At 35.8% G+C, this 24,158-nt stretch overlaps 1 protein-coding gene across 1 annotated transcript; it reads left to right on the top strand.

Moving 5' to 3' along the window:
• The first annotated feature begins 714 nt into the window (after nucleotides 1-714).
• On the top strand, nucleotides 715-12,918 carry LOC112013003 (nuclear transport factor 2). Its single transcript, XM_065775061.1, is given in 9 exon segments — nucleotides 715-751; nucleotides 754-899; nucleotides 9,879-10,173; nucleotides 10,276-10,508; nucleotides 10,587-10,755; nucleotides 10,945-11,066; nucleotides 11,173-11,238; nucleotides 11,829-11,892; nucleotides 12,224-12,918. Coding segments are annotated over 9 exon segments (1,386 nt in total). The 3' UTR covers nucleotides 12,478-12,918.
• The last annotated feature ends 11,240 nt before the right edge of the window (nucleotides 12,919-24,158 follow it).

The raw sequence follows: 24,158 nt of genomic DNA on the forward strand, positions 1-24,158 counted from the left end.
GGATAATATTCAAAGTTTCATTTTGTAACTAATCGATACCCTGTGACTTTTGCCTCCTCCCTACCATCATAATTGGTAGAAAAAGATAATCTCCAATTCTCAATTACCCTTTACTGTGTTTTTGTCCCTTTCTTCTTATTACTAGAGGAGCCATCATTCTCTTGCCATCCTTTTTCAATAGCAGCTAATCCTCATAGGAGATGCCTAAAAACTCACTCAATCCTTGATACGCTTCATGACTCACTTTGAAACATCATCATTAACCATTTTCTCCTTTGAAATAACAACTGCATGGGGATCAATAAATTGCCACTGGAGTACAGGTGATCGGGCTCAGTCAATTATCATCACCATTCATGGAAGGAAGCAATTTCACTTCCAAATCTGTTCTCGAGAATATCTGTAATGGTGACCACAAAATCTTTCTGTTAATATCAATTTTTTTTAAAGAAAATCTTGAAGGTGTAAAGACATCTCGTTGGTTCTTGCAAGTCTATTGATTTGTTTAGGTGCTAACAGAACATTGGTGATTATGTCATTAATATCATTTAATCGTATCACAGCAATAATGTGATTAAAAGTAAGGCCTGTTTGTCTCGCTCATCTGTTGGGACCTAGATATTCCATGGTTTGTTGTTTTTCAATTTTTAGTGGTTTTACTTTTAAGAGATGTGGGAGATAATTTTGAGTATTCTTGTTCTGGCATTTCAACAGATGGCCTTGCAAACTGCAAATCCTCCTACTACCCCCAGTGCCAAGTGGTTGGAAATGCTTTTGTTGAGCAGTACTACCATATTCTTCACCACTCACCAGAATTGGTCTATAGATTCTATCAAGATTCAAGTGTGCTAAGCCGGCCTGATTCTAATGGTGTGATGAGCTCAGTGACAACCATGCAAGTACGTTTCTTGATTCATTACTAATTGGGTTTGTATAACTTTTTCAGTGAATTATCCGAAAGATAAATATTGGAATCAGTTATTGTCAATTGAATAGAAGAGCCATTGTTCATAGTTCTTTATGTTGTTATAACTGTTTAGGTTAGATGACAAGGTCATTCTATGGCATAGAAATTGATCAAGTATTCAGAAGTTATCATCATTTGCACAATATGATACACCAGGACTTGTTTTCCTATTTAATGTGACCTTTTGTTGGCTTAAAAAAAAAATACTTGATGTATGCTGCTTTAAAATGCTCATACTGCATGATTCTGCCAATCAAAAAGGCTAAGTGCTCTGTTTATTATAGCATCTAGGCAGCTAGCTTATATCAGATTCTAACTAATGCCTTTGGTTAGAATAACTTGTTGCAAGTTAAACAAATTCATCATAAGGATAATTTGAAGTTAGAGAAAATAAATTTTATATTTAAATATAATTGTTAAATTACCGATTCTCCCAAAAGTTTAAGCTGTTAGGAAATGATAAATTTATAATTTAACATGATATCAGAGTAGGAAATATTGAGTTAGATTCCTGTCTCTACTTTACCTCCCATTTAAAATGTTAAAACCCCACATGTTGAGCCCTATTTATTAAGAGGGAGTTTAAGCAACACAGGAAGGGGAGTGTTAAAATTGTGGTTAAATGATTAAATTTATTTCCTAATAGTTTAAGCTTTGGGAGAATCAGTAATTTAACAATAACATTTGACATTCTATTTGTGAAACCAAAGTTGATAATTTGTACCAGAGATCATTTAAGTGGACTAGTGTACCGTTTCGGGATTGTGTGTGTGGTATTTATACTGTTTAGTGGTCAGTACAGTAAATATTGATTGGTACAGTATGGTGTTGACAATTTTATGTGGAACTTATATATATATATATATATATGCAGATGTAAAATGGACTATTAAAGTAATTTACTAATATTCCAATCTTGAAATAAAATTTCACCAGTAAATAGAGGGTAACAATTTACTAGTTTCATTTTTAACCATTCCATGACAAAAACAACATTCAATGTGCTGGTAAATTTTGACTTGGTTGCACCTTGTATTTTAGCAACTCTCTCTAGTAATATTTAAAACCTAGTCTTAAAGAAATATTTGTTAACTTGATTGGCCGTAAACCATTCTGTGGGATCTTTAACAACTATCAGCCAATTGAAACTGGTAAAGGGCATCACCTGGTGTTAACCTGTAAAGGTGCAAGGTGCAGCCTGGTGGTTGGAGGCTTGGGATGAGATTTAGACCCAGATATCCTGGGTTCAATCCCCACTAGGAGTTCTCCTAGATTACCTAATACACGGTTTTGGCGTTGTGGTCATGTATCCCTACCTTGGTGAGCCACGTCATAATAAAAAAGGGCATCACCTGGTGTAAAGACAATAACAAAGATATAACAGGTTATTATTTTCTTTAGATGCTTAACCCACCCCCCCCCCCCCCCCCCAGCGGAAAAAAAGAAAAGTAAGGGTGATAATTGGGAAAATGACATAGCAAGTTATTATTTTCTTTAGAGCCTGCAATTTTGCTGCACTTTGTATCATAGCTACTCTCCCTGGTGCAATCACCAGATACTAACTGGGCCCAGTTGAGATTATTATACATTATAAAATTTATAGGATTTAATTTTTATTTCCACTTAAGTAATTGGTCAAGAATTATTTATACCTATTAGGTTTAGGACTTTATATTCTTTACTTGCTTGGTTAGAAATGTAGCTTGGGACTTCTATTGACAGCCCCAAGTTTCAGTATTGTTATGCTTGATTTGGTTATAAGATTTCTTTGGGATTTTCTAATTGCTTGGTGTTGACTCTAAGAATCCTACGTGCTGACTCATCAGTTTTCAATCCCACTTGGTGCTGACTTCAGGCCACCCACTCTAGGTGTTGACTCCTAAGTTTTATTCTTCTTCTTCTTCTTCTTTTTTTCTTTTTCTTTTTTCTTTTTTTTTTTTTTTTTTTTTTTTTTTTTTTTTTTTTTTTTTTTTTTTTTTTTTTTGAGTTTTACTTTAAAAAAAAAAATTCTTTTTGAGTTGCATCAAATTTGGTAAAAGAGCAATCCTCGATCCACCACAGTCACCACCCGCAGACACCAACATTGAAACACCACCTTTGATCAAGAATTCCACCAGCAACTCCCACGCCCAGATGATAAGCCACCCACAATCTAATGAGTCACCATCACCCACTCAAGTAACCAAGGAAAATCACCCATACTGTTATCCAACAAAATACACAAACAAAAAGAATGTACCGTCCTTCCATTGATAAAAAGTCAAAAAATAGCTAAGTCAGCTTCAATCACAAGACTGACACTGATAGTGTAAGATGAGTTGAGAAAAGTGTCGTGGTCTTCAAGTATTGTCGTTTCAGTCATTGTCTTTGTGCATCACTGCCAAAACCAAGGTTTGCACCCTGAGTGCCTCCTAAACTGAGCTATTCAATTGTCACTTAAGTTGAGGCTTGCCACAAGGACATCTGTAATCATCACCGGACTGGCTAAGTCAGCTTCAATCACAAGATTGACACTGATAGTGTACGATGAGTCGAGAAAAGCCTCATGGTCTTCAAGTGTTGTTGTTTCGCTCCTAGTCTTTGTGCATCACTGCCAAAACCAAGGTTTGCACCCCAAGTGCCTACTAAACTGAGCCATTGCCTTGAGCATCTCTTCAAATTGATTTGCATTCGTAAGCAATTTTATTGTAATATTTGGGAAACTTCCCCATTGGTTCTTTAATTTCAAGGTTTTGTTTGTAAATGTTGATTTGGAATTGATTTGAAAGGGAGGAAATCTTTGTTAAGTGATGGACAGGAGGTCCTTGGGTATGAAAGCCCATACATCTAGGTCCACATATCCTAATGTTGGGCCCTTTTGGTATTCAAAAAGTACATAGCTCTTGTAGTAACCAACAGGGACGGAGATAGGGACGGACCCAGGTGGGGGCCCGGGCCCCCTGGGTCCATAATTTTTTTTTATTTTTTATAGTTATTATATATTTCATTTTTACAATTGGACCCCCTTCCAAAACCTTAGGGCCCCCTTCTCCTTAATAAGCCTAGCTAACCTCACCCAAATAACAACTATCCAAACCCAAAACTTAACAAAAACAATAAAAACATTCACAATGGTGATTGTATTTTAGCTAAAAAAAAAAAAACTATTTTATCACCAAAGAACCAAAAAATCATGTGTTATTGGAGAAGATAAAGCTAAATTTTTTGCAATTACAGTAAACTGATATAAATACTAGTTGACTGTAGCAAGTTGTTAAAAATAAAATACAATATTTTATTAAGATTATCTCTTCAATTAAAAAACTCAGATTCTCTCTCTTCCTTTATTATTTTAATGAGTTGTTTATATTATTTTAAATGAAGTAAATATAAAAATTGAACATTTGATATTGGGTGTATTGTAAAGTAAGGTGGTAAAATAGATAAATTAACTTTTTGAAGTGTTAAAAGCTAAAATTTTTATCACCGCCGCTGTGAATGCTCTAACTTCAACAAAAAAAAAAAAAAATTCGTAGCCAGCCTAGTATTAAAAAATATATATATATATATATATATTACTTTGTTTTTGTCTTTGTCTTTGTTGGTAAATCTTTGCATCTTAATGTATTTAGAAACAACGATTTTGTGTATTTATAAATTTTTAATACTATATAGATGCCTATTTAGAGTTTTTTTTTTTTTTCCCCCTTTATACTCCGGCCCAACTTAAAATCCTAGGTCCGTCCCTAGTAACCAATCAAGTCCAGGTTAGCAATATCCTTTAACCTAGGTCTGAACTTCCTCTTTCTATAGCGGATTCAATTTACCATTTAAATCTCATCATTATTTTCTTTATGTAGGCACTTAATCCTCATTATTAACCATTGAGCTAGCTTAGAAAGTTGACTTTGATTTGGACACCTTCTGTACTGTGAACTCTATCACTACCTGATTGCAATTTATCAGTTTGAAGTATGGACCAAGTTTCCTGGAAAATTTTGTAAAACTATATTATTTAATTACAATTATTTATATTGGTACTGTTTTGAAGTTATTGGGGGATCTAGCCTTTTCTTTTTTCTTTTTTTTTTAAAAAGTGTTTTGAAAACACAACTTCACTTAAAATTCTACTGAATTGGATGAGCTAATGTGAAATTATGTTTTGAAAAAACTTGATTTTAACACTTAAAATCATGTTTCCAAAACATGATTTTAGAAATAAGGCCTAGATTCCCAAATGATTTCAAAACAGTGGAAATTTAAATAATTAATATTAAAAAGGTATTAGTTTTCTAATTTTGCCACTTGTATTTGTTAGCCTTTATTTTATATTGAAAACTAAACTGTGAAGGGTTTTGTTTATTAATCTCAATTGCAGCTATATTGAGCATGCCCCATGAATGCATTTGCGTAGTGGTCTCATATTTTCTTGTTACGAGTCTTAGTTTACCATGGAACAAACTCTAAATATTTTGAAAGTTATCCAAGATTTGTTTGCAAAGGCCAAGAAGTTGGACACTAGGTTTGATTCCCTTGATGCCTGTTTGATTCATCAAAAGCGTCCTTCCAAAGAAAGGCCTATAGCAATGAAGGCACATTCCACGCAGGAGGCAATAACATACCACCCCTCTGGGCAAAATAGTGAAGGTAATTTTAATAGGGATCAAGGCATAGGTCAGGGATAATATAATCATGATGATCCCAGGGAACCTAGAAATTCTAATGGAAGGATAAGAGGGAACATAAGAGTTGAATTGCCTACATTTGGCAGTCATCTTGATCCACTAGTGTTGACTAACTGGTTACATGAGATGGATACTTTGGCCAGTGAATCATAGCTGAATTGTCAGCTTGTTTTCCCATAATAATGGAATGAAGGGTGAGGTCATGGATTCAAGACCCACTGGGTGTATGTGTAGCTTACCAATAAAAAAAAAATGAATTGCTTCATTGAGTGTTATAAGTTGCTTTAGGAATTAGGACTAAGAGTCAAATTTTCCAAAATAAAACTCATAAGTAGAACAAAACTTTTATGGAAAAGTATTGAACAACTATTTGCTTGAATATACGAACCCCTTATACTTTATTGGGAAGAAATGAAGGCAAAGCTCTATGAGAAATACCTACCCCAAATCTACCAAGTTAAGCTTCCTAATCAATGGAACAACCCGAGACAAAGAAATAGGCCTGTCTCTGACTACATGGCACAATTTGATGAGTACATGATGAAATGCAGTATACTTAATGATGAGACAATTACCTTGAGGATGCAGAAGGTTTAGGAAAGGTCTGAATAAAGACCTCAAGAAGGAACTTGTTCTACAGGAGGTCAAACACCTTAGCCCAAGCATATACCGTGTTCAAAACTATGAATTGGTAACCAGACCCCAGTTTGTGAGGTGACTTGAAACCCAACCCACATATAGTAACCCTCAGTCGTCAGGTAGCAAGTCTTTGGTAGGTCCACATAAGCTCTGGCCCAAACCCAACAACACACCTTTAAGCAAAGATTACTAAAGAAAAGTGGCTAATGAACCTCCTAAACAAAATTCCCAAGCTTGATGCTTTAGATGCCTAGTCTCTGGTCATGTACTAGCCTGTCCCAATAAAACTCTCCTGTTTAAGGGACAAGAAGAAGAGGATGCAAGGAAATTCTTGAAGAAACCAGTTAATAAGTCTAACATTGATGAAATCCAAGGCATAGATGAAGAGTAAGAGGGTAACCCTAACTATCAAGGTAGCATTTAAGCTATAGCACCTCAATTAGAGTCCTTAGAAAGTAGTCTTGATGCACCTAAGATGAGTGAAGTTGACTGTACATTAGAACTGCCTAAAAATGTAACTAAGAAAAATGGCTTAAAGCATTATAAAACTAAAAGAGCTTGAGAAGGAAAAGAATGATGATTTTATTTCCCCCACCACCCAATTTGCATATGATAGTCATATCGCTATGTCTATAGGAATGACTTTGTTTGAAGGCATACATGGTCAAAACCATAGGAAGCCTTTAGATCCCCTCTTGATCACCATCTGTTAAAGGCATATGAGTCAGTAGGGACATTGACACTTCATATCCAAAAATTACAACATGAGATCAGTAAGCAATCTCCAAGTGTACATGAAATCCAGGTTGATTAATTATATGTTATTTCCTGTGGGGGATTATTTCATGGTTCCAATTAAGCCTGAACAGTTTCCCTCCAAAACAGTTTTGCAACTTCAAGCCTATAGTGCCAAACTTTTTTTTTTTTTGGGATAAGTAACGAAAATTTTATTAAAATAAGAAAACAACCTACCCAAATACATTGGGAATGTACTATGGGGGCACAAATCAAGAACCAAAATTACAACAATCAAGTAAAACAGTATGGGAAGAACAAGAAAGATGACAAAAGACCACATTCCGATCAAGGAGAGTGTGTAAAAACAAAGACTTAATCTCTAGCGTAAAGCATTCACATCCCTCAAAGCTTCTAGCATTTCTTTCACGTCAAATACACCATATCAAGCAATGAGGCACAAGTCTCCACAAATCTATGTTTCGATGTTGTCCAAACATACCCTGCCAAGACTTAAACAACTCAATAACCTTGTGAGGCATAACCCAGTGGATTCCAAACAAACAAAACACCAACGACCACAACTTACATGCTATGGGGCAGTGAAGAAGAAGATGATCCACTGACTCCCCACAACTCTTAAACATATAGCACCAATCAAAACTAGCACACGCCTTTTGCGAAGGTTATCTGTTGTTAAAATCTTTCCTAAGGAAGCAAACCATGAAAAGAAAGCTACCCTTGGAGGAACCTTCGATTGTCATATCATTCTCCAAGGGAAGGATAAGAGAGTAGGAGGGTAGAAAGAAAGATAGAATCCTCTAACCTCAAAACCTCTACTCCTTGCTGGCTTCCTACAAACCCTATCAAGACCCAACCCCCGTACAGTCGAAGAGTAAACCATATCCATAAAAAGATCAAAGGATTCTTGTTCCCAATCTTGTGGTGGACAACGAAATTTAACATCCAATGAATCCTCCCACTAGACCAACACATAACCTCCGCTACTAAAGAATCCTTTGTCCTACTAATACAATAAAGTTCCGGAAAAGCCTCTTGGAGAGTAAGATCTCCACACCACACATGCTTCCAAAACTTCACTCTAATACCATCCCCCACATCATACAGAATGAGTTTAGAAAAATTCAGCCAACCACTTCTAATAAATCTCCACAAGCTAACACCATAAGCACTGATCACCCTTTTCTTGCACCAACCACCCCCAGCATTCCCATATTTCACCTCAATAACCCTCCTCCATAGAGCATCGGTCTCCATGCCTTTTTTTTTTTTTGATAAGTAAAAAGATGTATATTCAAAGAGCTACCTCATGAAAAACAAAAGGTAGAGCAAGGAGTACAGAGAAGGAAACAAACAACAAGAAAAAACAACAAAACAAACAAAAGCCAACATAAGAACTAAGTACAGAGCAGAGAATTAAGGAACAAAGGGAGAGAGTCACTAGAGGTGATTCCTCAAGCCCTAGTCCAATAAAAAAGAGAACCACTAAAGAAAGCGAGCAACTGATTATTGGATTTGTCCGTATCCTCAAAAGTTCTCCAATTCCGCTCTCTCCAGATACACCACATAAGGCACAAAGGAGCTAAATTCCAAATGCTAGAAGAATGCTTTCCAAACCAATTCCACCAACCAAAAAGCGTATCTGCAACCGATCTTGGCAGAACCCAAGAGATCCCAAAAGTTCTAAAAACCAAGCTCCACAACAGATAAGCTTTTTCACAATGAAGAAGTAGATGATTCACCGTCTCCCCATTACTATGACACATAATGCACCAGTCAACAAAAGCCACTCCTCTACACCTCAGAATGTCTCCTGTAAGAATCTTCTCCCAAGTTGCAGTGCCAAACTGTTCAAAGTATTGAAACGGTTGGCTCCACATTGACCTTTTATCTGGTTAATGACATTAGCTCTACTTTTAATATAAAGGACTTAGCAATTATTCTAGATATCCCTTTTGATGAGTCTTCTCATGATCCCAGTGACATATCTATACTTGATCCTGCACCTATAAATCTTTCACCCACAAGTTAAAAAAACATATTGATTCTATTTTGGATGAGTAGATTATTTTCAACATGGATGGAGAAGTGTAGTGCTACCTAATTCATTGGAAAGGATGACCATGGTCGCACTTCGTTTGGATCACCAGAGAGGAGCTGCAACAATTAGATCCTGATTTGCTAGACTACTATTACTGCTGGCAGAAGCCAAACTAGATGCTGTTGAATTTGTCCCACCCCAAGAGAGTTGGAGCAAACACCAGATGCATGCCCCTGATCACATGGCTAGACAATGGATTCCTGTTACTAATTGGGCCCAATTGATATTTATTAGAAAATACTATAATTTATAGGATTTAAGTTGTATTTGCATTTATGTAACTGGTCAAGAATTATTTTTTCCTATTAGGTTTAGGGCTTTATTTCATATCTTGCTTGGTTAGAAAATTAGTCTTGTAGCTTGAGAATTCTATTTAAAGGTCCCAAGGTTTAGTATTGTTATGCTTGAGTTAATATCAAATTTTTTTGCAATCGCATGGTGTTGACTCCTTGGTTTTCTATCTTGTTTTGTGCTGACTCCAAGCAACCTTAGGTGCTAACTCTTAGGATATATCCTTTTTTTTTTTTTTCTTTCTTTTGTTTCTTTCTGCAAATTTCATTTTGATTTCTGTGTTGCATAACTCCCCCCAGCCCCCAAAAAATAAAAAAATTCTAGTCTTAAAGAAATATTTGTTAACTTGATTGGCCGTAAACCATTCTGTGGGATCTTTAACAACTATCAGCCAATTGAAACTGGTAAAGGGCATTACTTTGTGCAAAGACAATAAAGTGTTTTTTTTTTTTGGGTCAAGGGTATCAACGAGAAGATTCTATCCTTGGATTACAAAGACTTTAAGGCTGAGATAAAGACTGCAGATGCTCAGAAATCTTATAAGGATGGAGTAACTGTGTTAGTAACTGGATGTCTAACGGGCAAGGATAACTTGAGAAGGAAATTTGCGCAATCGTTTTTTCTTGCTCCACAAGACAATGGATACTTTGTCCTTAATGATGTTTTTAGGTATGTAGAAGATGGTGAGCCATTGGACAACCATGCAGTTAATGGAGTTAATGATGTGACAACAGTCCCCATAATTTCTGAACGAGGTAAGGTTATACCACTGTTATTATTGCTTTTGTTATTCCATTCTGACATTGCATCAGGAATACCTTTAATGTTGTCTTTTTTTTTTTTTTTTTTTTTGCCAGAGCCCACTCATGTTTCTGATCCTCCAGCAACAGATCCTGAAACCTCTCCTGTGGAAGAGGATGGAAATGTTGTTGAGAAATCTTATGACCCATCCGAGCATGAGATACAATTGGCTATTGAAAAGGAGGCTGTGCAGCCTCCATCTCATTCAAATGGTGATGATGTTTCCATAGCTGTAGAATCATCTTCTTCAGTGCAGGATGATACTCCAAAGCAGTCTTATGCATCAATTGTGAGTTCATATAAAGACTTCTCTCCAGCAAGCATTGCCATAGAATTATTTCTTAAAGTTTATTATTTATTCATGTAGGTCAGAGTAATAAAAGGGAGTCCAGGGCCAAGTACTACTAATACAATGAAGGTGGTTCCTAAGAAGAGTGAGAATCAGTCACTTGGATCAGTGCCACCTACTTCTATTCCAGAAGCATCAGCCCCAAGTAGTGTCGGTACTCCCGAAAGTGGCAATACTCAAGAGGATGGTATATTATATCTTTGTGGCTTTCTTTTCCTTTGCATGTGTTGTACAATACATTGTGGTCTTCCCCATGAAAGCACTTGTATTTAAATTTTGACAATACCTCCATGGTTTGGCGTCTCAGTGTCCTGCTTCTCATTAACACTTCGCCAAAATCTGTGCGATTTTGATATCTACATTTTAATTCTCACAGTTGAGGGCTACTCTATCTACATTCGTAATCTGCCCTTCAGCATGACAGCTGAGCAGCTTGAGGTGGAATTCAAGAAATTTGGGCCAATCAAGCCAGGAGGCATCCAAGTCAGAAATAATAAGGTTGGTATCGGATGCATAAAATGCATAGAATATATTCTCAGCTCAGCATTTCCTGACATGGTTTTATCTCCCCCCTGCCTCTCTTGGGGGCTTTGGGTCTGTGCAGCAGCAGGGATACTGTTTTGGCTTTGTTGAATTTCAGTCATTTAGCTCCGTGAATAGAGCAATTGAGGTATTGTCCTTGTTATACTCAATTTTCATTGAAATTTTTTTGTTGTTTTTGGAATTTGGATGTTGCAAGTGATTGGTTTCCATCTGTCATCCCAGCTGCCATCAGGATCAAACATGTTTTCTCTTTTTCCCTTTTTTGGCTATTCTAATCCAATTGAGGACTATAATCAACTTATAGGCCATCACGCTGTTTACCAAGCTTTAGATCATTCTCTTTTGAGCTGCTGATTGACATTGGTTTGACATAAATCTTCTTTTTGCATGGAATGTAAGTAGAATACTGTTAAAAGGATTCTTTATAGTTCTTGCCATGTATTCTTGGCTCAAATGGTGCTTCCTTCCCTTGTAGAACAAGGTGAGGATGAGGTTGTGGGTTCAAAATTTGGGTGCATGTGTAATTTAACAATCCAAAATAATTCTCTCTTGCCTTTATAGTCACAGTTTGACCAAGCTGCTATCTCAATTATTTTTATTTTTATTTTTTTTATAACATAATAGAACTTCACTTAGATTGGTTGCATGTTGCAGAGCATACTGTACAACAATCATTGGGGTTTATGTCTCTGATTTTATGCCTGTGTGATATTTCAGAATTCACCTATCACTATTGGCGGGCGTAAGGCTGTTGTTGAAATAAAGAGAACTACCACACGAGGTAATTGGGAATGAATTAGCATATGGATTCTCATCCAAATATAAAGAAAATTTTGATACAGTTAATTCAAAGCTTATTATACTTGGAGAAGGAAAATGTCAAGAGCCTTGTAGCTTAATTGATTGGCATCTCCTGGTGTGTTTATGACATCTAGTGCTTGAATTCCCCCTCCCTTGTTGTAACTATTGAATTATAAAAATAAAATAATGAAAAAAACTTGGAGAAGGGAAATGATATTAACTAATATTTGGCTGTTAAAGAGGCTGCATATCATTTTGGATTATCAAACTCTATGCTGGGTTGACATAGTTCATGTTCTTGTTTCTTGCAGTTGGTAGTAGTGGAAGAGGTAGGTTCTCTTCTGGAAGGGGATTGTATCGTAATGACAGCTTCAAGAGCCGTGGAAGTTATGGTGGTGGCCGGGGATATGGTAGAAGTGATTACGGAAACAGGGGTGACTTCTCTGGTCGAGGTAGTGACTTCTCTGGTCGGGGTAGGGGTCCTGCTGGGCGTGGCGAAGGTTATCAGCAAGGCAGAGGGAGAGGAGGCCGTTCCAGTGGACCAAAGCAAAATGTTTCCTCATGAAACTCTAGTGGTGAATTTTGGAAGCCAGTTTTGACAAAATTGTTTCTATGGTCAGTGCTAGCATCAAAGAACTGAAAGTGATTTAATCAGATAGTTTAACCTTTGGACTCTGAAGTTGGAGTGACATTGAGATGGAAAGGCATTTTCAGTAGATTAGTTTTTTTTTTTTTTAATTATTTTTTTTTTTTACCCTAGTTAAAAATGTTTAGAGCTCTTTTTCCCTGTTGGGTTCAAAGGTAGCTTTGCATCTTCAGGTCATCCTCCAGCCCCACCAAGAAACTTTTGATGATAACTCTCAATGGAAGTTGCATAGTTGTAGTTTTTCTAATGGGATGATCTTAACCATTGAGTAGATGTGATGTTTTTCTGATTCTTTATTTTTATTTTTTTTGGGAATGCATTCCGTTAATGATTGGCTATAATATACTTTGGGGTTAATCAGTCTTCGTCTAAAATAATCTTGGATTGATGAATTTAGACATTCAACCTCGATGAAATCTTAACGTGATGTAAAAACCTCTGGAGAGTGTTCCAAGTGTGTTGGTTGGAAGTTGGAACTACTAGATAATTTACATGTTCTTCCTATATTCTCAAATTATTCTGGGATTAACCTATAGCTCAAAGAACTTAAAAAAAAAAAAACGTCATTTTTGTTTGTTCCTGCCTTTCATATGCGTGTTCTCCATTTACATTATTTTATGTGTTATTAGCCTCAAGCCCCCGTAGTAGCAGCAACCTTGTCTCCCTCAGACGCATGAACCATCAGTGAACCTATTAATCCCATGAATACCTACCTACCCTCTGCTTTCCCGAGTCTGTGTATGAAGGGACTATCAGTACCGTTTGACCAACAAGCACCTTTCAAGATTGGTTGCGAGTTATACAATATTGTTAGGAGTGAGGAACCTTTAGCCAATGTTTTCACTGTCCTACTATAGCCCATTTTGGTTTAGTTAGGCAAATGAAATATTCCAGTACTAGTCTATTCTGGCTGATATATGTTTTGAGATTACCGATGTAATATAGGATAATATGTATATATACTCAATAAATTAATATAAGTGTTGCGATTAAAACCCAAAAAAATTTCTAAGGATGTCTAAAATTGTAAGTCATATTCCAATAAATGGCAAACTCTAGCTTAACATACTAGACTAATAAAATAAATACTTATTACTTCAATAAATAAATAATATTAATATTATTTTGAACATTTTTATAGCATTAATTAAATGACTAATTATTATAGAATCTCAAAATTCTTATATAATGTGTCAAAGGTCTTATAATTCATAAGCGTAAGCACTAGTTGGTCAGGTTTAGGTTACCTATAAACCTATCATCCAACTTGAAGATGTTAGTTGAGATATTTTTAGAACTTGTTTCCAATTGATGCATTGGTCGAAAACAACTGCATTCTAGTTTTGGTTGAAAGTGTGGGTGTGGGTTTAATTGCCCTGTAACTTGACTAATTATTATGTGATTTCAAAATTCTTATATAATGTGTGCCAAAGGTCCAATAATTCATAATATTAGGGGTGAGCACAAGTTGGACTGATTTAGACTACTCATAAACTTGTCACCCAACTCAAAGATGTTTGGTGAGAGATTCTCAAACTACTTGCCAATCAACGCAACGGTCAAAAATATCCGCACCATAGTTTTGAGGGAAGGTGAGTTGAATTTCGTATAACCTCCCAAAATAGAACACATAAATTAACTTAAATAACACACATTACCCATTGTACATTTTATTTATGATTAGCCTTAATTCACATGGAATGATTTTTTGTATCTAAATAGGTTTAGTTACAACTTATTTTGATTCAATTGTGATTCATCAAGGGTGTGAATTGAAACAATTTAATTTTAATTAAAATTTACTAAAGTTTAGGGTTTAACTTGAAACACCTAGGCCCAAACTAAGAGGGAATTATATAATAAGAAAATCTTGAATGAAGAGTAGTCCTTTGGAACAAGAAGAGAAAAAAAAGAAAAAAGAAGAGTGCAACCATTATTCATAGCATGAAAATAGTTATGTGGCACAATGATAATCCCTAGAACTCCACTTTTATTATAGGGTCATGCTAACGAGTGCCCTTAGGGCACTTATTAATAATCCATTTCAGGAAAGTTTAGATACCACTTTTATGGGAAATGAAATAAATTTCAACCAAAATTAGAGAATGCAATTTGCATGTTTGCCTTTAAATAAAGAGGAGGACATGTTAAAAATTTTATTTATTGACTTTTTAAAGAGGACTTTATTTTGGGACATCCAAAAATAGAATACAAGTCAAACAAATTGGGATGGAGGGAATATATAATAGTGATACAGATATTTAACTTTTCCCTCCCGTTGTTGTAACCACTAAAAAAAGTATCTAAAATGATAGATCTAAAGCACAAAATATGCATGAAAAAACCTCACACAATAGCTATGTGAGGAGGGTACAAAAGACAGGGTTTTTTTTTTTTTTTTTAAAGAGTAAAATACAAGGCAAGTTGACAATAGAAAATCATCAAAGTGTGAATAACCCTTTTAGTTGGATTCCATTACTATTTTTTCTTTTGGCAAGTTGATTTCAATAAATTCGTTTTATTCTTCTTCCTCTCTCTCTCTCTCTCTCTCTCTCTCTCTCTCCCATTGTCTTCTTCCTCTTTTTAAAATACTGGTATTTTTTTTTCTCCACTGCTTTGTGAAAGGGGGGTTGGAGAGTTTCAATTTAAAAAGGAATTATTGTGACTTGTGAGGAGAGCTTTTGCGTGGGATGAAGGAAACATAGTTTAGCACACTAGTACTATGGAATTTTTTGTTGAATTGTTAGGCAGTGATTACGATCTTTTATACCATCAAACAATATATGAAATTGTTTAATTGTGTTTAAACACGCTTTTGTTTAACTCTGAACCTTTTTTGGGCCATGACACTTTTGTCTTCTTTAAAAATTCGTCTTTTTGACTCCATTCAACAAACTCAAAAGGTTTATTTAGGAACAGTAACTCCATTATATGAATTTTGAATACATACTATTTAGAAAATACTTGTATTGCAGTTACAGCGCAAACAAACAGTGCAAAAACACATTATTTCTTTACTTTCAATCATTTTATTTATGAATTCAATCAATAACTTTTAGGTCAACTGACGCCTTTTAAAGTTTCAAACAAAACCGTTCAAGTACTTGACAATATTTTTTTTTTTTTTTGGAGAAAGTCTTGACAATATTTAAAAATAAATATTTAACCAAGGATTTGTATAAAATCAAATTTGGCGCTTGATGGATGATAAATCAAAGCTTGAAATCCATTTATATATGACTAAGCCAAATAACAAAATTATACATAAGTAGGTACTTCTCGCAATTATTGGTATAGAGATATTATTTAAGGTGTGGTGTACTGATTATAATTATAATCGAAGATCTGAAAGACTGAAAAGGCCAATATATGAGACGTTCACAAAATATTTCTATCATGCAATAAAATTGATATTAAAAATAATAATAATAAAAAATAAAACTCAACTAAGAGAAAGCCATGAGCCATCCAAGCTTGCTATAAAAGATTCTCAAAGATAAGGTAAGTTAGGACATGCGCATTGTTGGTACAATCAAAATGATCTGTGCATGTTCTCATCCATTTTGATTTTACACATTAACTTCTCACCATACAATCCGTACTCATAAAATGCCATTAATCTTATTATACCAAAAATTATATATCATTAATCTTATATGATTTTTAAACAAAGTGAATACTAGTATTTTTATATCCCCTTGATTGGATGTGAATCATGTGATATTTTGCATCAAGGGAATATTTAACACCCCAATCACCCCGCCAGGTAAAAAAAACCCTCTATTCAATGGCCCATTAATTCTCTATTAAATGCAATGGATAATACATATGTTTAAAATTTCAAAAAAATTATACTTCAAATTACATTTTACACTCTAAATTTTCAAAATTCAAAGTTAGCACCTTAAATTATAGTACACGATACTAGTATTTTGATTTCCCCTTGATTGGATGTGAATCATGTGATATTTTGCATCAAGGGAATATTTAACACCCCACCCACCCCACCAGAGAAAAAAAACCCTATATTCAATGACCCATTAATTCTCTATTGAATGCTATGGATAATACATATGTTTAAAATTTCAAAGAAATTACATCTCAAATTATAGTTTACACCCTAAATTTTCAAAATTCATAGTTAGCACCTTAAATTATAGCAAACGATACATTTTGCACTATGCCGTCAATTCTTATGTCATCTTGGATGACATCTATCTTCTCAATTCTACCGTTATTTTAGATGAAAAACCAAAATTTATAATACAAAGTATACTTTAAGGTTTAATCTAAAATGGCAAAGTACAATTACCCATAAAATTCTTGATAAACAAGAGAAACACTCATTTATGCATGCAAAAAAATACATATATACATACATACATATATAAATATGTGTGTGTATATATATATATATATATATATCTATATATAACACATTAAAAAATGAAAAAGAAAAAAAGAATGCATAAATTTTCTTGGTTGGAATGATTTGATTCTCACTCTAGTTCTAGTAGGAATCATTCAAAGTTGAAACACATATATAGTGAAGCCTAGCATAGCATATTTAACCAAAAAAGAAGAAGCCTAGCATAGCATAGCATAGCATAGCATAGGCAAGTTGTGGTTAGCCAAGTACAAGATTAGACAGATGTCACCCAAAACACACACCAACCCGTTACATCCACCACACACTCTCTCTCTTTCTTCTCTCTCACTCTCACTCACCCAACCGTCTTTATCAAACGTGAATCAAAACAAACCGGCTTTCCGACACAACGCGTGCGTACGACACGCCGCACCACGTCATTTCCACCTTTATCTTTTCTCTTTTTTCGAAACCAAAAATAAATAAATAAATAATTCAGGACATGTCGCTCTCGAACAACTTGAACTCTTTTTTTTTCTTTTTTTATTGCTCTGCTTAGCTGTGCATGTGCAACTGTATCCTGACACGTGTCCAATAAATGCATCAGCGACACGTGGCGATGACCCAGATAGATTACACTGACGCCAAAATCTAAGATAATAATCCTAAAATATCTAAATCATAAATAAACAGTGTGCAACTTGTTCCTCTTGGGCCCCACGCTCGATCTTCATCTCTGATTTTCTTGCCTTTTTGCCGTGTCCCCCGGAGATTCTTTTGGGCTTCTCTAATCTACACATTACACACACACACCACTTATTTTAGAGTTTTTGATTTTCGCTGGTTGTGGGGACATTCATTCCTGGCCGTTCGATGTAACTAAAAAGTGTGGTCATTACGTGGACCATTTTGCTCTTGGGCTTATCTGATGGCTTACATTTATTAAAAGCCAACGATATATTCTCTATTGGATTTGTTTAATACGTTCATCACACTGTGCAGGATTGTAAGAATTTAGAACCCCACCATTTGAGATTTGAGATTTGAGGTGAGTTTCTTAATCTGTGATTTCTTTTTTTTTTTCTTTTTTATTAAGATTGTGAATAACGAGGTTATTTTTATAGTGTCTTTTAAGATCTTAACTTGGGATGTATCCAATAACATTTCCTAGGTGTTATTCAATTCTTCTTTCCAATATAAAAGTATGACTCTATGAGGTTTTAGCAGCATTTTCTTATTCCCCTTGTCTGTACTGAGGGTAACTTTCTTCTGGGTGGCGTTTGGTTTAATATTATATTATTGTAATTTAAATATAAAAATATAGCTTTACATTGTTTAGGAATGTGATATGATATATTTTGTAATTTTAAATTATAGTAATGTGGGAAAAAATAAATTAAATAAAAAATTTCAATGTCATATCGTCATAATGTGCATCATATTAAGGGTACTTCATAGCAAACCAAACATTCATTTGATGTAATGTGACAAAACTGATTTGTATAAATTTTGAATAGAGATATATGAGAAGAATTTATACAATTATGAGATTATCGTTGGTTTTCTATTAATGTGGCTATCATATAACATTTAATTAATTATTATTGTGTATAACCTGTCTTTTGAATTTTAAATAGTAAGAAGCTACTTAATCAATTTCTTCTTTCAAAAGTAATTGTTTATAAATCCCATCAAAACCAATTATACAAAGACAAAACAAATCCTATAAGATGAATTCGAATTATGTTTTTTTTTTTTAGAATGAAAGACATGAACTTTATTAACTAAAGCAAGCCAAATCAGCTTGTACAAGATGTTGAATGTGTGGTGGAACATCCTCCATTCACACTAAAAAATCTAATATGCTAATAGCATATCTAGCCAGACTATGTGCTACAAAATTGCCTTCTCTTTTTGTATGAGAGTAAAGCATTGTGTCAAATCTTTGGGAAAACAATCTGACATCCTCTAGTAAAATACCTGAAGGAGATAAAGGATACTCGAACTCTTTCAATGCTCTAATGACAGCCATAGAGTCCCCCTTCAAGGATAGCTAGCTCGCCTTACGCCCAACTCGCTTGCAAGAACTAAGGCTATTGTTGTGACATTGCTTCGATCTCCATTGCACTATAAGCTTGGGACAAGCACTTAGTACAAGAGCCTAACACCAACCCATTTTCACTCGTGACCACCACACCTATCCCTGATTTATTTTCCTTTGAGAACTTCGTGCTGTAGAAATTTATTTTAACCAAGTTCACTAGAGGAGGCAGCCATTTTGTTTGTAAACGGTGACTACAAGGCTCAACTTGTGATTCAGTGTCCGATAACCTGGAGTGGTATTTAGTCAAAGAAATTCATGATACCTCAGCAACTTGGTGAAGCGCTGTTGCAGATGCTCAGACCTAGACTTCATTGCGCTGATGCCAGATTAACTAGACCGTAAATGCAAAGAGCTTGAGTTTTTTTCCTTCTTCAACTATCCATGACACTAGCTGCTTAAAATCGACAAAACCAACATGACTTCTAAATTCCCATGAGGTCTGATCAGCCCACACAATATCAATCTTTGAACAACATGTGCAAGGGACTTTCAGTAGCAATTCTACATTTTTCACATGTTGGGTCGGTGATGATATTTCTTTTTACCAAAGCTTGCTTCGTCGACATGGCATTATGTTACAACTGAATATATTATTTCAACCATAAAGGGGGAATCCATCTCTATAAGCCCATAACAATAGTAGGATCAACCATCCACCTATAAGCCTAGTTTTGGTATTTGTTAAAAGCTAACCTACAATCATAGCAATAGGCCTATAAAGAAATTCTCGTAAATCATAAGAGCCTCGGTTGACTTGGCAGGTGTCGCTGATTAGGAGGCTTGTTCAACATTGACCTATTGGAATGGGAGCAGTTTGGGTCCAATGTCCAGTGACACTGGACCCATTGAGATGGTGACACATGTTCCTTTTTGGACACATGTCACAATCTGACCTGGTCAAGTTTACTAGAAACACTGGACCTAATCCATACCCTATTGGAGTTTACCTTTAAATTGCTAGATAAGAAATAATATGACATGAACATCACAAGATTGGGGTTATGGAGAGTCATATTGCTACTTCAACCATTCCCCTAAAATTTTCATTTAATATCTTCCAATTACCATCAAGTTGCATCAAATGCTAATTGACTATCATCTTAACCTAGTTCCCATATGATTTTGGTGGATGGGAGATCATCCCACATTCTCACATTCTCAAGAATACCCAAAGGAGATGACATGAGTATGGTGTTTAAGCACAATTGACATAGCTAAGAATAGGAGAAAGAACCAACTTTTCCTTGGAGCAATCACTATAAATAGGGGAGAGTTATAAATCCAATGTATGAAAAATGACAAATACTTGTTACTCAACTCAAACTTTTACTCTATTCCCCCCCCCCCCCCCCTCTCAGGAAAACTTTTACTCCTTTAATCTAACTTTGACAATAGGGTATCCTTGATCAACCCCACTAGTTGATATAAGGGTCTAGCGAGTGAGCTTCTTTTTTACTTCATTTCAAGAGCTTTCCATAATTTCCCAAGGATAGAAAAATCATTGGAGATTAGGTTTTGCATTGTGACTTCCTTATTAACATGCCCCCCCCCCCCCCCCAACACAAAAAAAAAAAAAAAAAAAAAAAGCCATTTTACACATAAGAAGCCTTTTTTTTTTTTTTTTTTTTTGCAATTAGATGTCTTTCTTTGATCCGTCCACATAGGAAATAAAATTTCATCGCATTAAGTGTGATGTGAAGTTGCATGCAATTAATACAAAGTTGATTGCATCTCTGAACCACTGGCACTCCTTTTAAGGTGAAACCGTCGGTTTCTTTATGAAATTGGATGGATAACCTAGAATTGAATGGTAGTCTACTGGATAGTTTTCGTTAATAATTACTTTAGTTTGTTTAAGTCATTAGGTCAGTTGCATTTTAGTTTGACCCCTATATGATCTAAGCATAAGAGCATCTTCAATAGATTAGCTAAATCTATTTTTTAGAGAAGAAACCCCAAAAATCAGCTCCAACAGATTATCCAAATGCAAAACTTTTCCAAAATTTTTTGAAGTTGCTACCGTGCTTCTCTAAATATAGAAAACACTATAGCAACTCTGAATGAATTTTTCTACTTAAAAAAATCATACAACTCAATTAAAAACAATTCTTTCTCTCTCCTTTCACTATGGCTACAAACATTCACAACAACTACTGTAGGGGCTTTTTTGTGTTGTGCGTTAGGTTGGGCTGCCTCTTGCGGTGATGAGCCCGAGTATTCTGAGTAGGAAAGTTGAGACCGGCCCAACTGTAACTCACTTTGGGCCGACTTGTACGCAAACTAGGCCTCGTCTGCTAGGAGTGTACTTATGGCAGGCAGAGCTGTTTCAAATTATTTACGGCAGGCAGATATAACAATAGCAGAAGAACAAAGATATAGTGTGATAGGTCACAAACTGAATGACCCATTGTGATTAACCTTAATTAATTAATTTAGCCAAGTAATTAATTAATCAATTAATCATGCAATTTTATGGAAGCACAAACAAATCACCAATCAACTAAATATGCAGCGGAAAATAAATAACACGGTGATTTGTTTACGAATGGGGAAAACCCTAATGGCAAAAACCCCACCGGTGATTTTCAGGTCACCACTCCCGAAACTCCACTATTATCAAATCAAGCAGTTACAAGTAAAGGAATCCCAAGTACCTTACCAACCTACAGTTGAACCCTTACCCCAATACCAATTGGACTTGATTTGTAGTGACAGTCTCCACCTTTGATGCACGGCTCCCAAGTACGTGACTAACCAATGTGCGGATCCAAGTACGCGACTTCAGAACACCAACTGAGGAAGAATGGTTGGCTGCAAAGTTCTTCAGATCATCCTTTCTGATGAATAGCAGGAAGATGCTTGGTTACAAAACCCTATGGTGCAAATACACAGCAACTTCTTGATGGAAGATGAACTAGGTCAAGAACTTCATCTGTTGATCACAATTTGCTTAAACAGAGATTGCTCAATGATAATGCAACTTGTGTCACCCAAAACGGCTCTTAAAATAATCCTTTTATATGTTTAGGGTTAGAAGAAAAGAAGGCCCAAAAACATATTCACGGATCCCAAGAAAATCATATTGGAAATCTGACTTTTTAAATCTCAACAGATAGCAGGTGTCGAGGTAGCTGTCAAGAGGTGTCGAGCTTTATAAATTTTGCACTTCAACTTGCTTTCTCTTGGACAGACTTGATGACTTCAACACTTGATCTCGAAACATTGTTTCTTGAAGTATTAAAAACACCTAGAACTACCCAATTACAAGCAAAGTGCGTTTTGTCAAAGGATTAGCCAATTTACATAATTAAGTGACATATGTTCTTAAACAAGTTAAAACATATATGTCCTAACATAGTGACCTGTTCTTAAATGAAAAATGACTAAGTAATCCCTATTTATGACAATCACAATAATAACAATAGCGTTTACAAAAGAAGTAAAGAATTAAGTGACAATATGAGTTAATCGAAGAAATAATATCAAGTCAAGTTTGGGTCCGTAAAGGCAAAGACCAAAGAGGAAGAACACCTCCTCTCAATGAAACTAATCTCCTAGGAAAAAGATCCTGCCGTGGCGATTAATAACTTTGAAGGAACCAGACTTAAATGATTAATGCCCAAAGGAATCTCTATTGTTTACTTGCCTCCAAGAGAGTGGGATTTCGAGGGGGAGAGAAGGGAACGACCTACTAGTGCATGCCCATTATATTATATTTCTTTTACTTTCTGTTTTCTCTCTTATCTTTTTTCTCTTTTCTTTATTTTCCTTTTGTTTTCTTTTCACTTCGTAATACCTCTGTTTTTTGATCCTCCATACAGGGCACGGCAAGGGTCCTTTTATAAGGCCTGTCGTGACCGAATTTTACTACTTTACCCCTTAACCACCTTTGTCTGGTCTGGGCGTACTTGTCGACCACCAAAGAGTTCGTCTGTGTATCACTTACCCTCGCCAGACAAAGGTAGGTTTATGTCGTTTGTTAGTCCGCCGTGACACCCTTTCCTGCCACGGCGTAAATGCTTTCTTTCTCTCTCCCTCATGGCATGCACCCAACGGTTCTCCCCTTAACCTTGCCTTTTTTGGGCGGTCTTTTATCCCAGCAGGACGTACCTCCCAAAAGGGCTTGGGCATGAACTGCAGAATAGGTCTTTTCCCCTCTCCCCACCACCAAACCATACCCCCTTTACCTCTTACCTCTAACCCATGGCCCCACGACGTCTCATATTGGCTGGGTACAGGCTGGTGGTGCTTGAGCCTTGCGCGTGCTTCCCTCTCATGTATGTCCAAAATCTGTCTACTGCTCATGCGTTTGTCGCGGTCTAGAGCTTTGTTTGCACAGTCTGCCGCACCTCTTCGTTCTTTTATGCGGGCCATTTTATAATTCACTGTTTTCTTTTGGGGCTGGGTTTCATTTAATATTGGGTTTTACATTTCTCTTGGCCCATTTCTTGATTGTTATCATGTCCTACAATATTATTCTGTCATTCCTACTATAATGACTTAGTTCTACTGGTCATCTTTTAGACCTGCCGCTTACCCTCTTCCCCAAATGGCTTTGCATGGCCATGGGCTTTCTTGCTTAGGGGCTCCTATGTCCCCTTGGGCATCTGCGACCCATTTACTTGTTTTGGACATCCTCGGCCCATTTACTTGTTTTGGGCTTCCTCGGCCATTTTCCGAACTTTGTGTTCCCATGGGCTTTTACTTACTTCATTGGGCTTCCCCGGCCCAATTACTTCATACTCATCCTTGGGGTTTGTGGTCTTGCCAACAATTCCCTACTCTCTTTACTTACATTACTTTAAGCCTGTCGTGGCCCATTCTTACCTTTTCACATCATACACTACCCATGAGTTTGTTATTCTCTCTTTCCGGGCCTTTCGAGCCCACTTGCTTTCTCAAGACCCATTTATTTAGTTTATGGGCCTATGACTCATTATTCCTGCCGCTTAGGCTTAATGGTTTCTTTCTATGCTTGCCACTTCTATTTCCTGCCTGCATTGCTGAGTTGGGCTTCCTTCCTTCTATTTATGTTTTACAAAAATGAACCTCAACAACTACAAACACAAACGCAACAATCCTCTCTTAAACATCTCTAAACTAAAGCATAATCAAAATACAAACTCA

Source organism: Quercus suber, unplaced genomic scaffold (genome assembly GCF_002906115.3).
Source record: "Quercus suber isolate HL8 unplaced genomic scaffold, Cork oak 2.0 scaffold_104, whole genome shotgun sequence".
Classification (NCBI taxonomy): Eukaryota; Viridiplantae; Streptophyta; class Magnoliopsida; order Fagales; family Fagaceae; genus Quercus; species Quercus suber.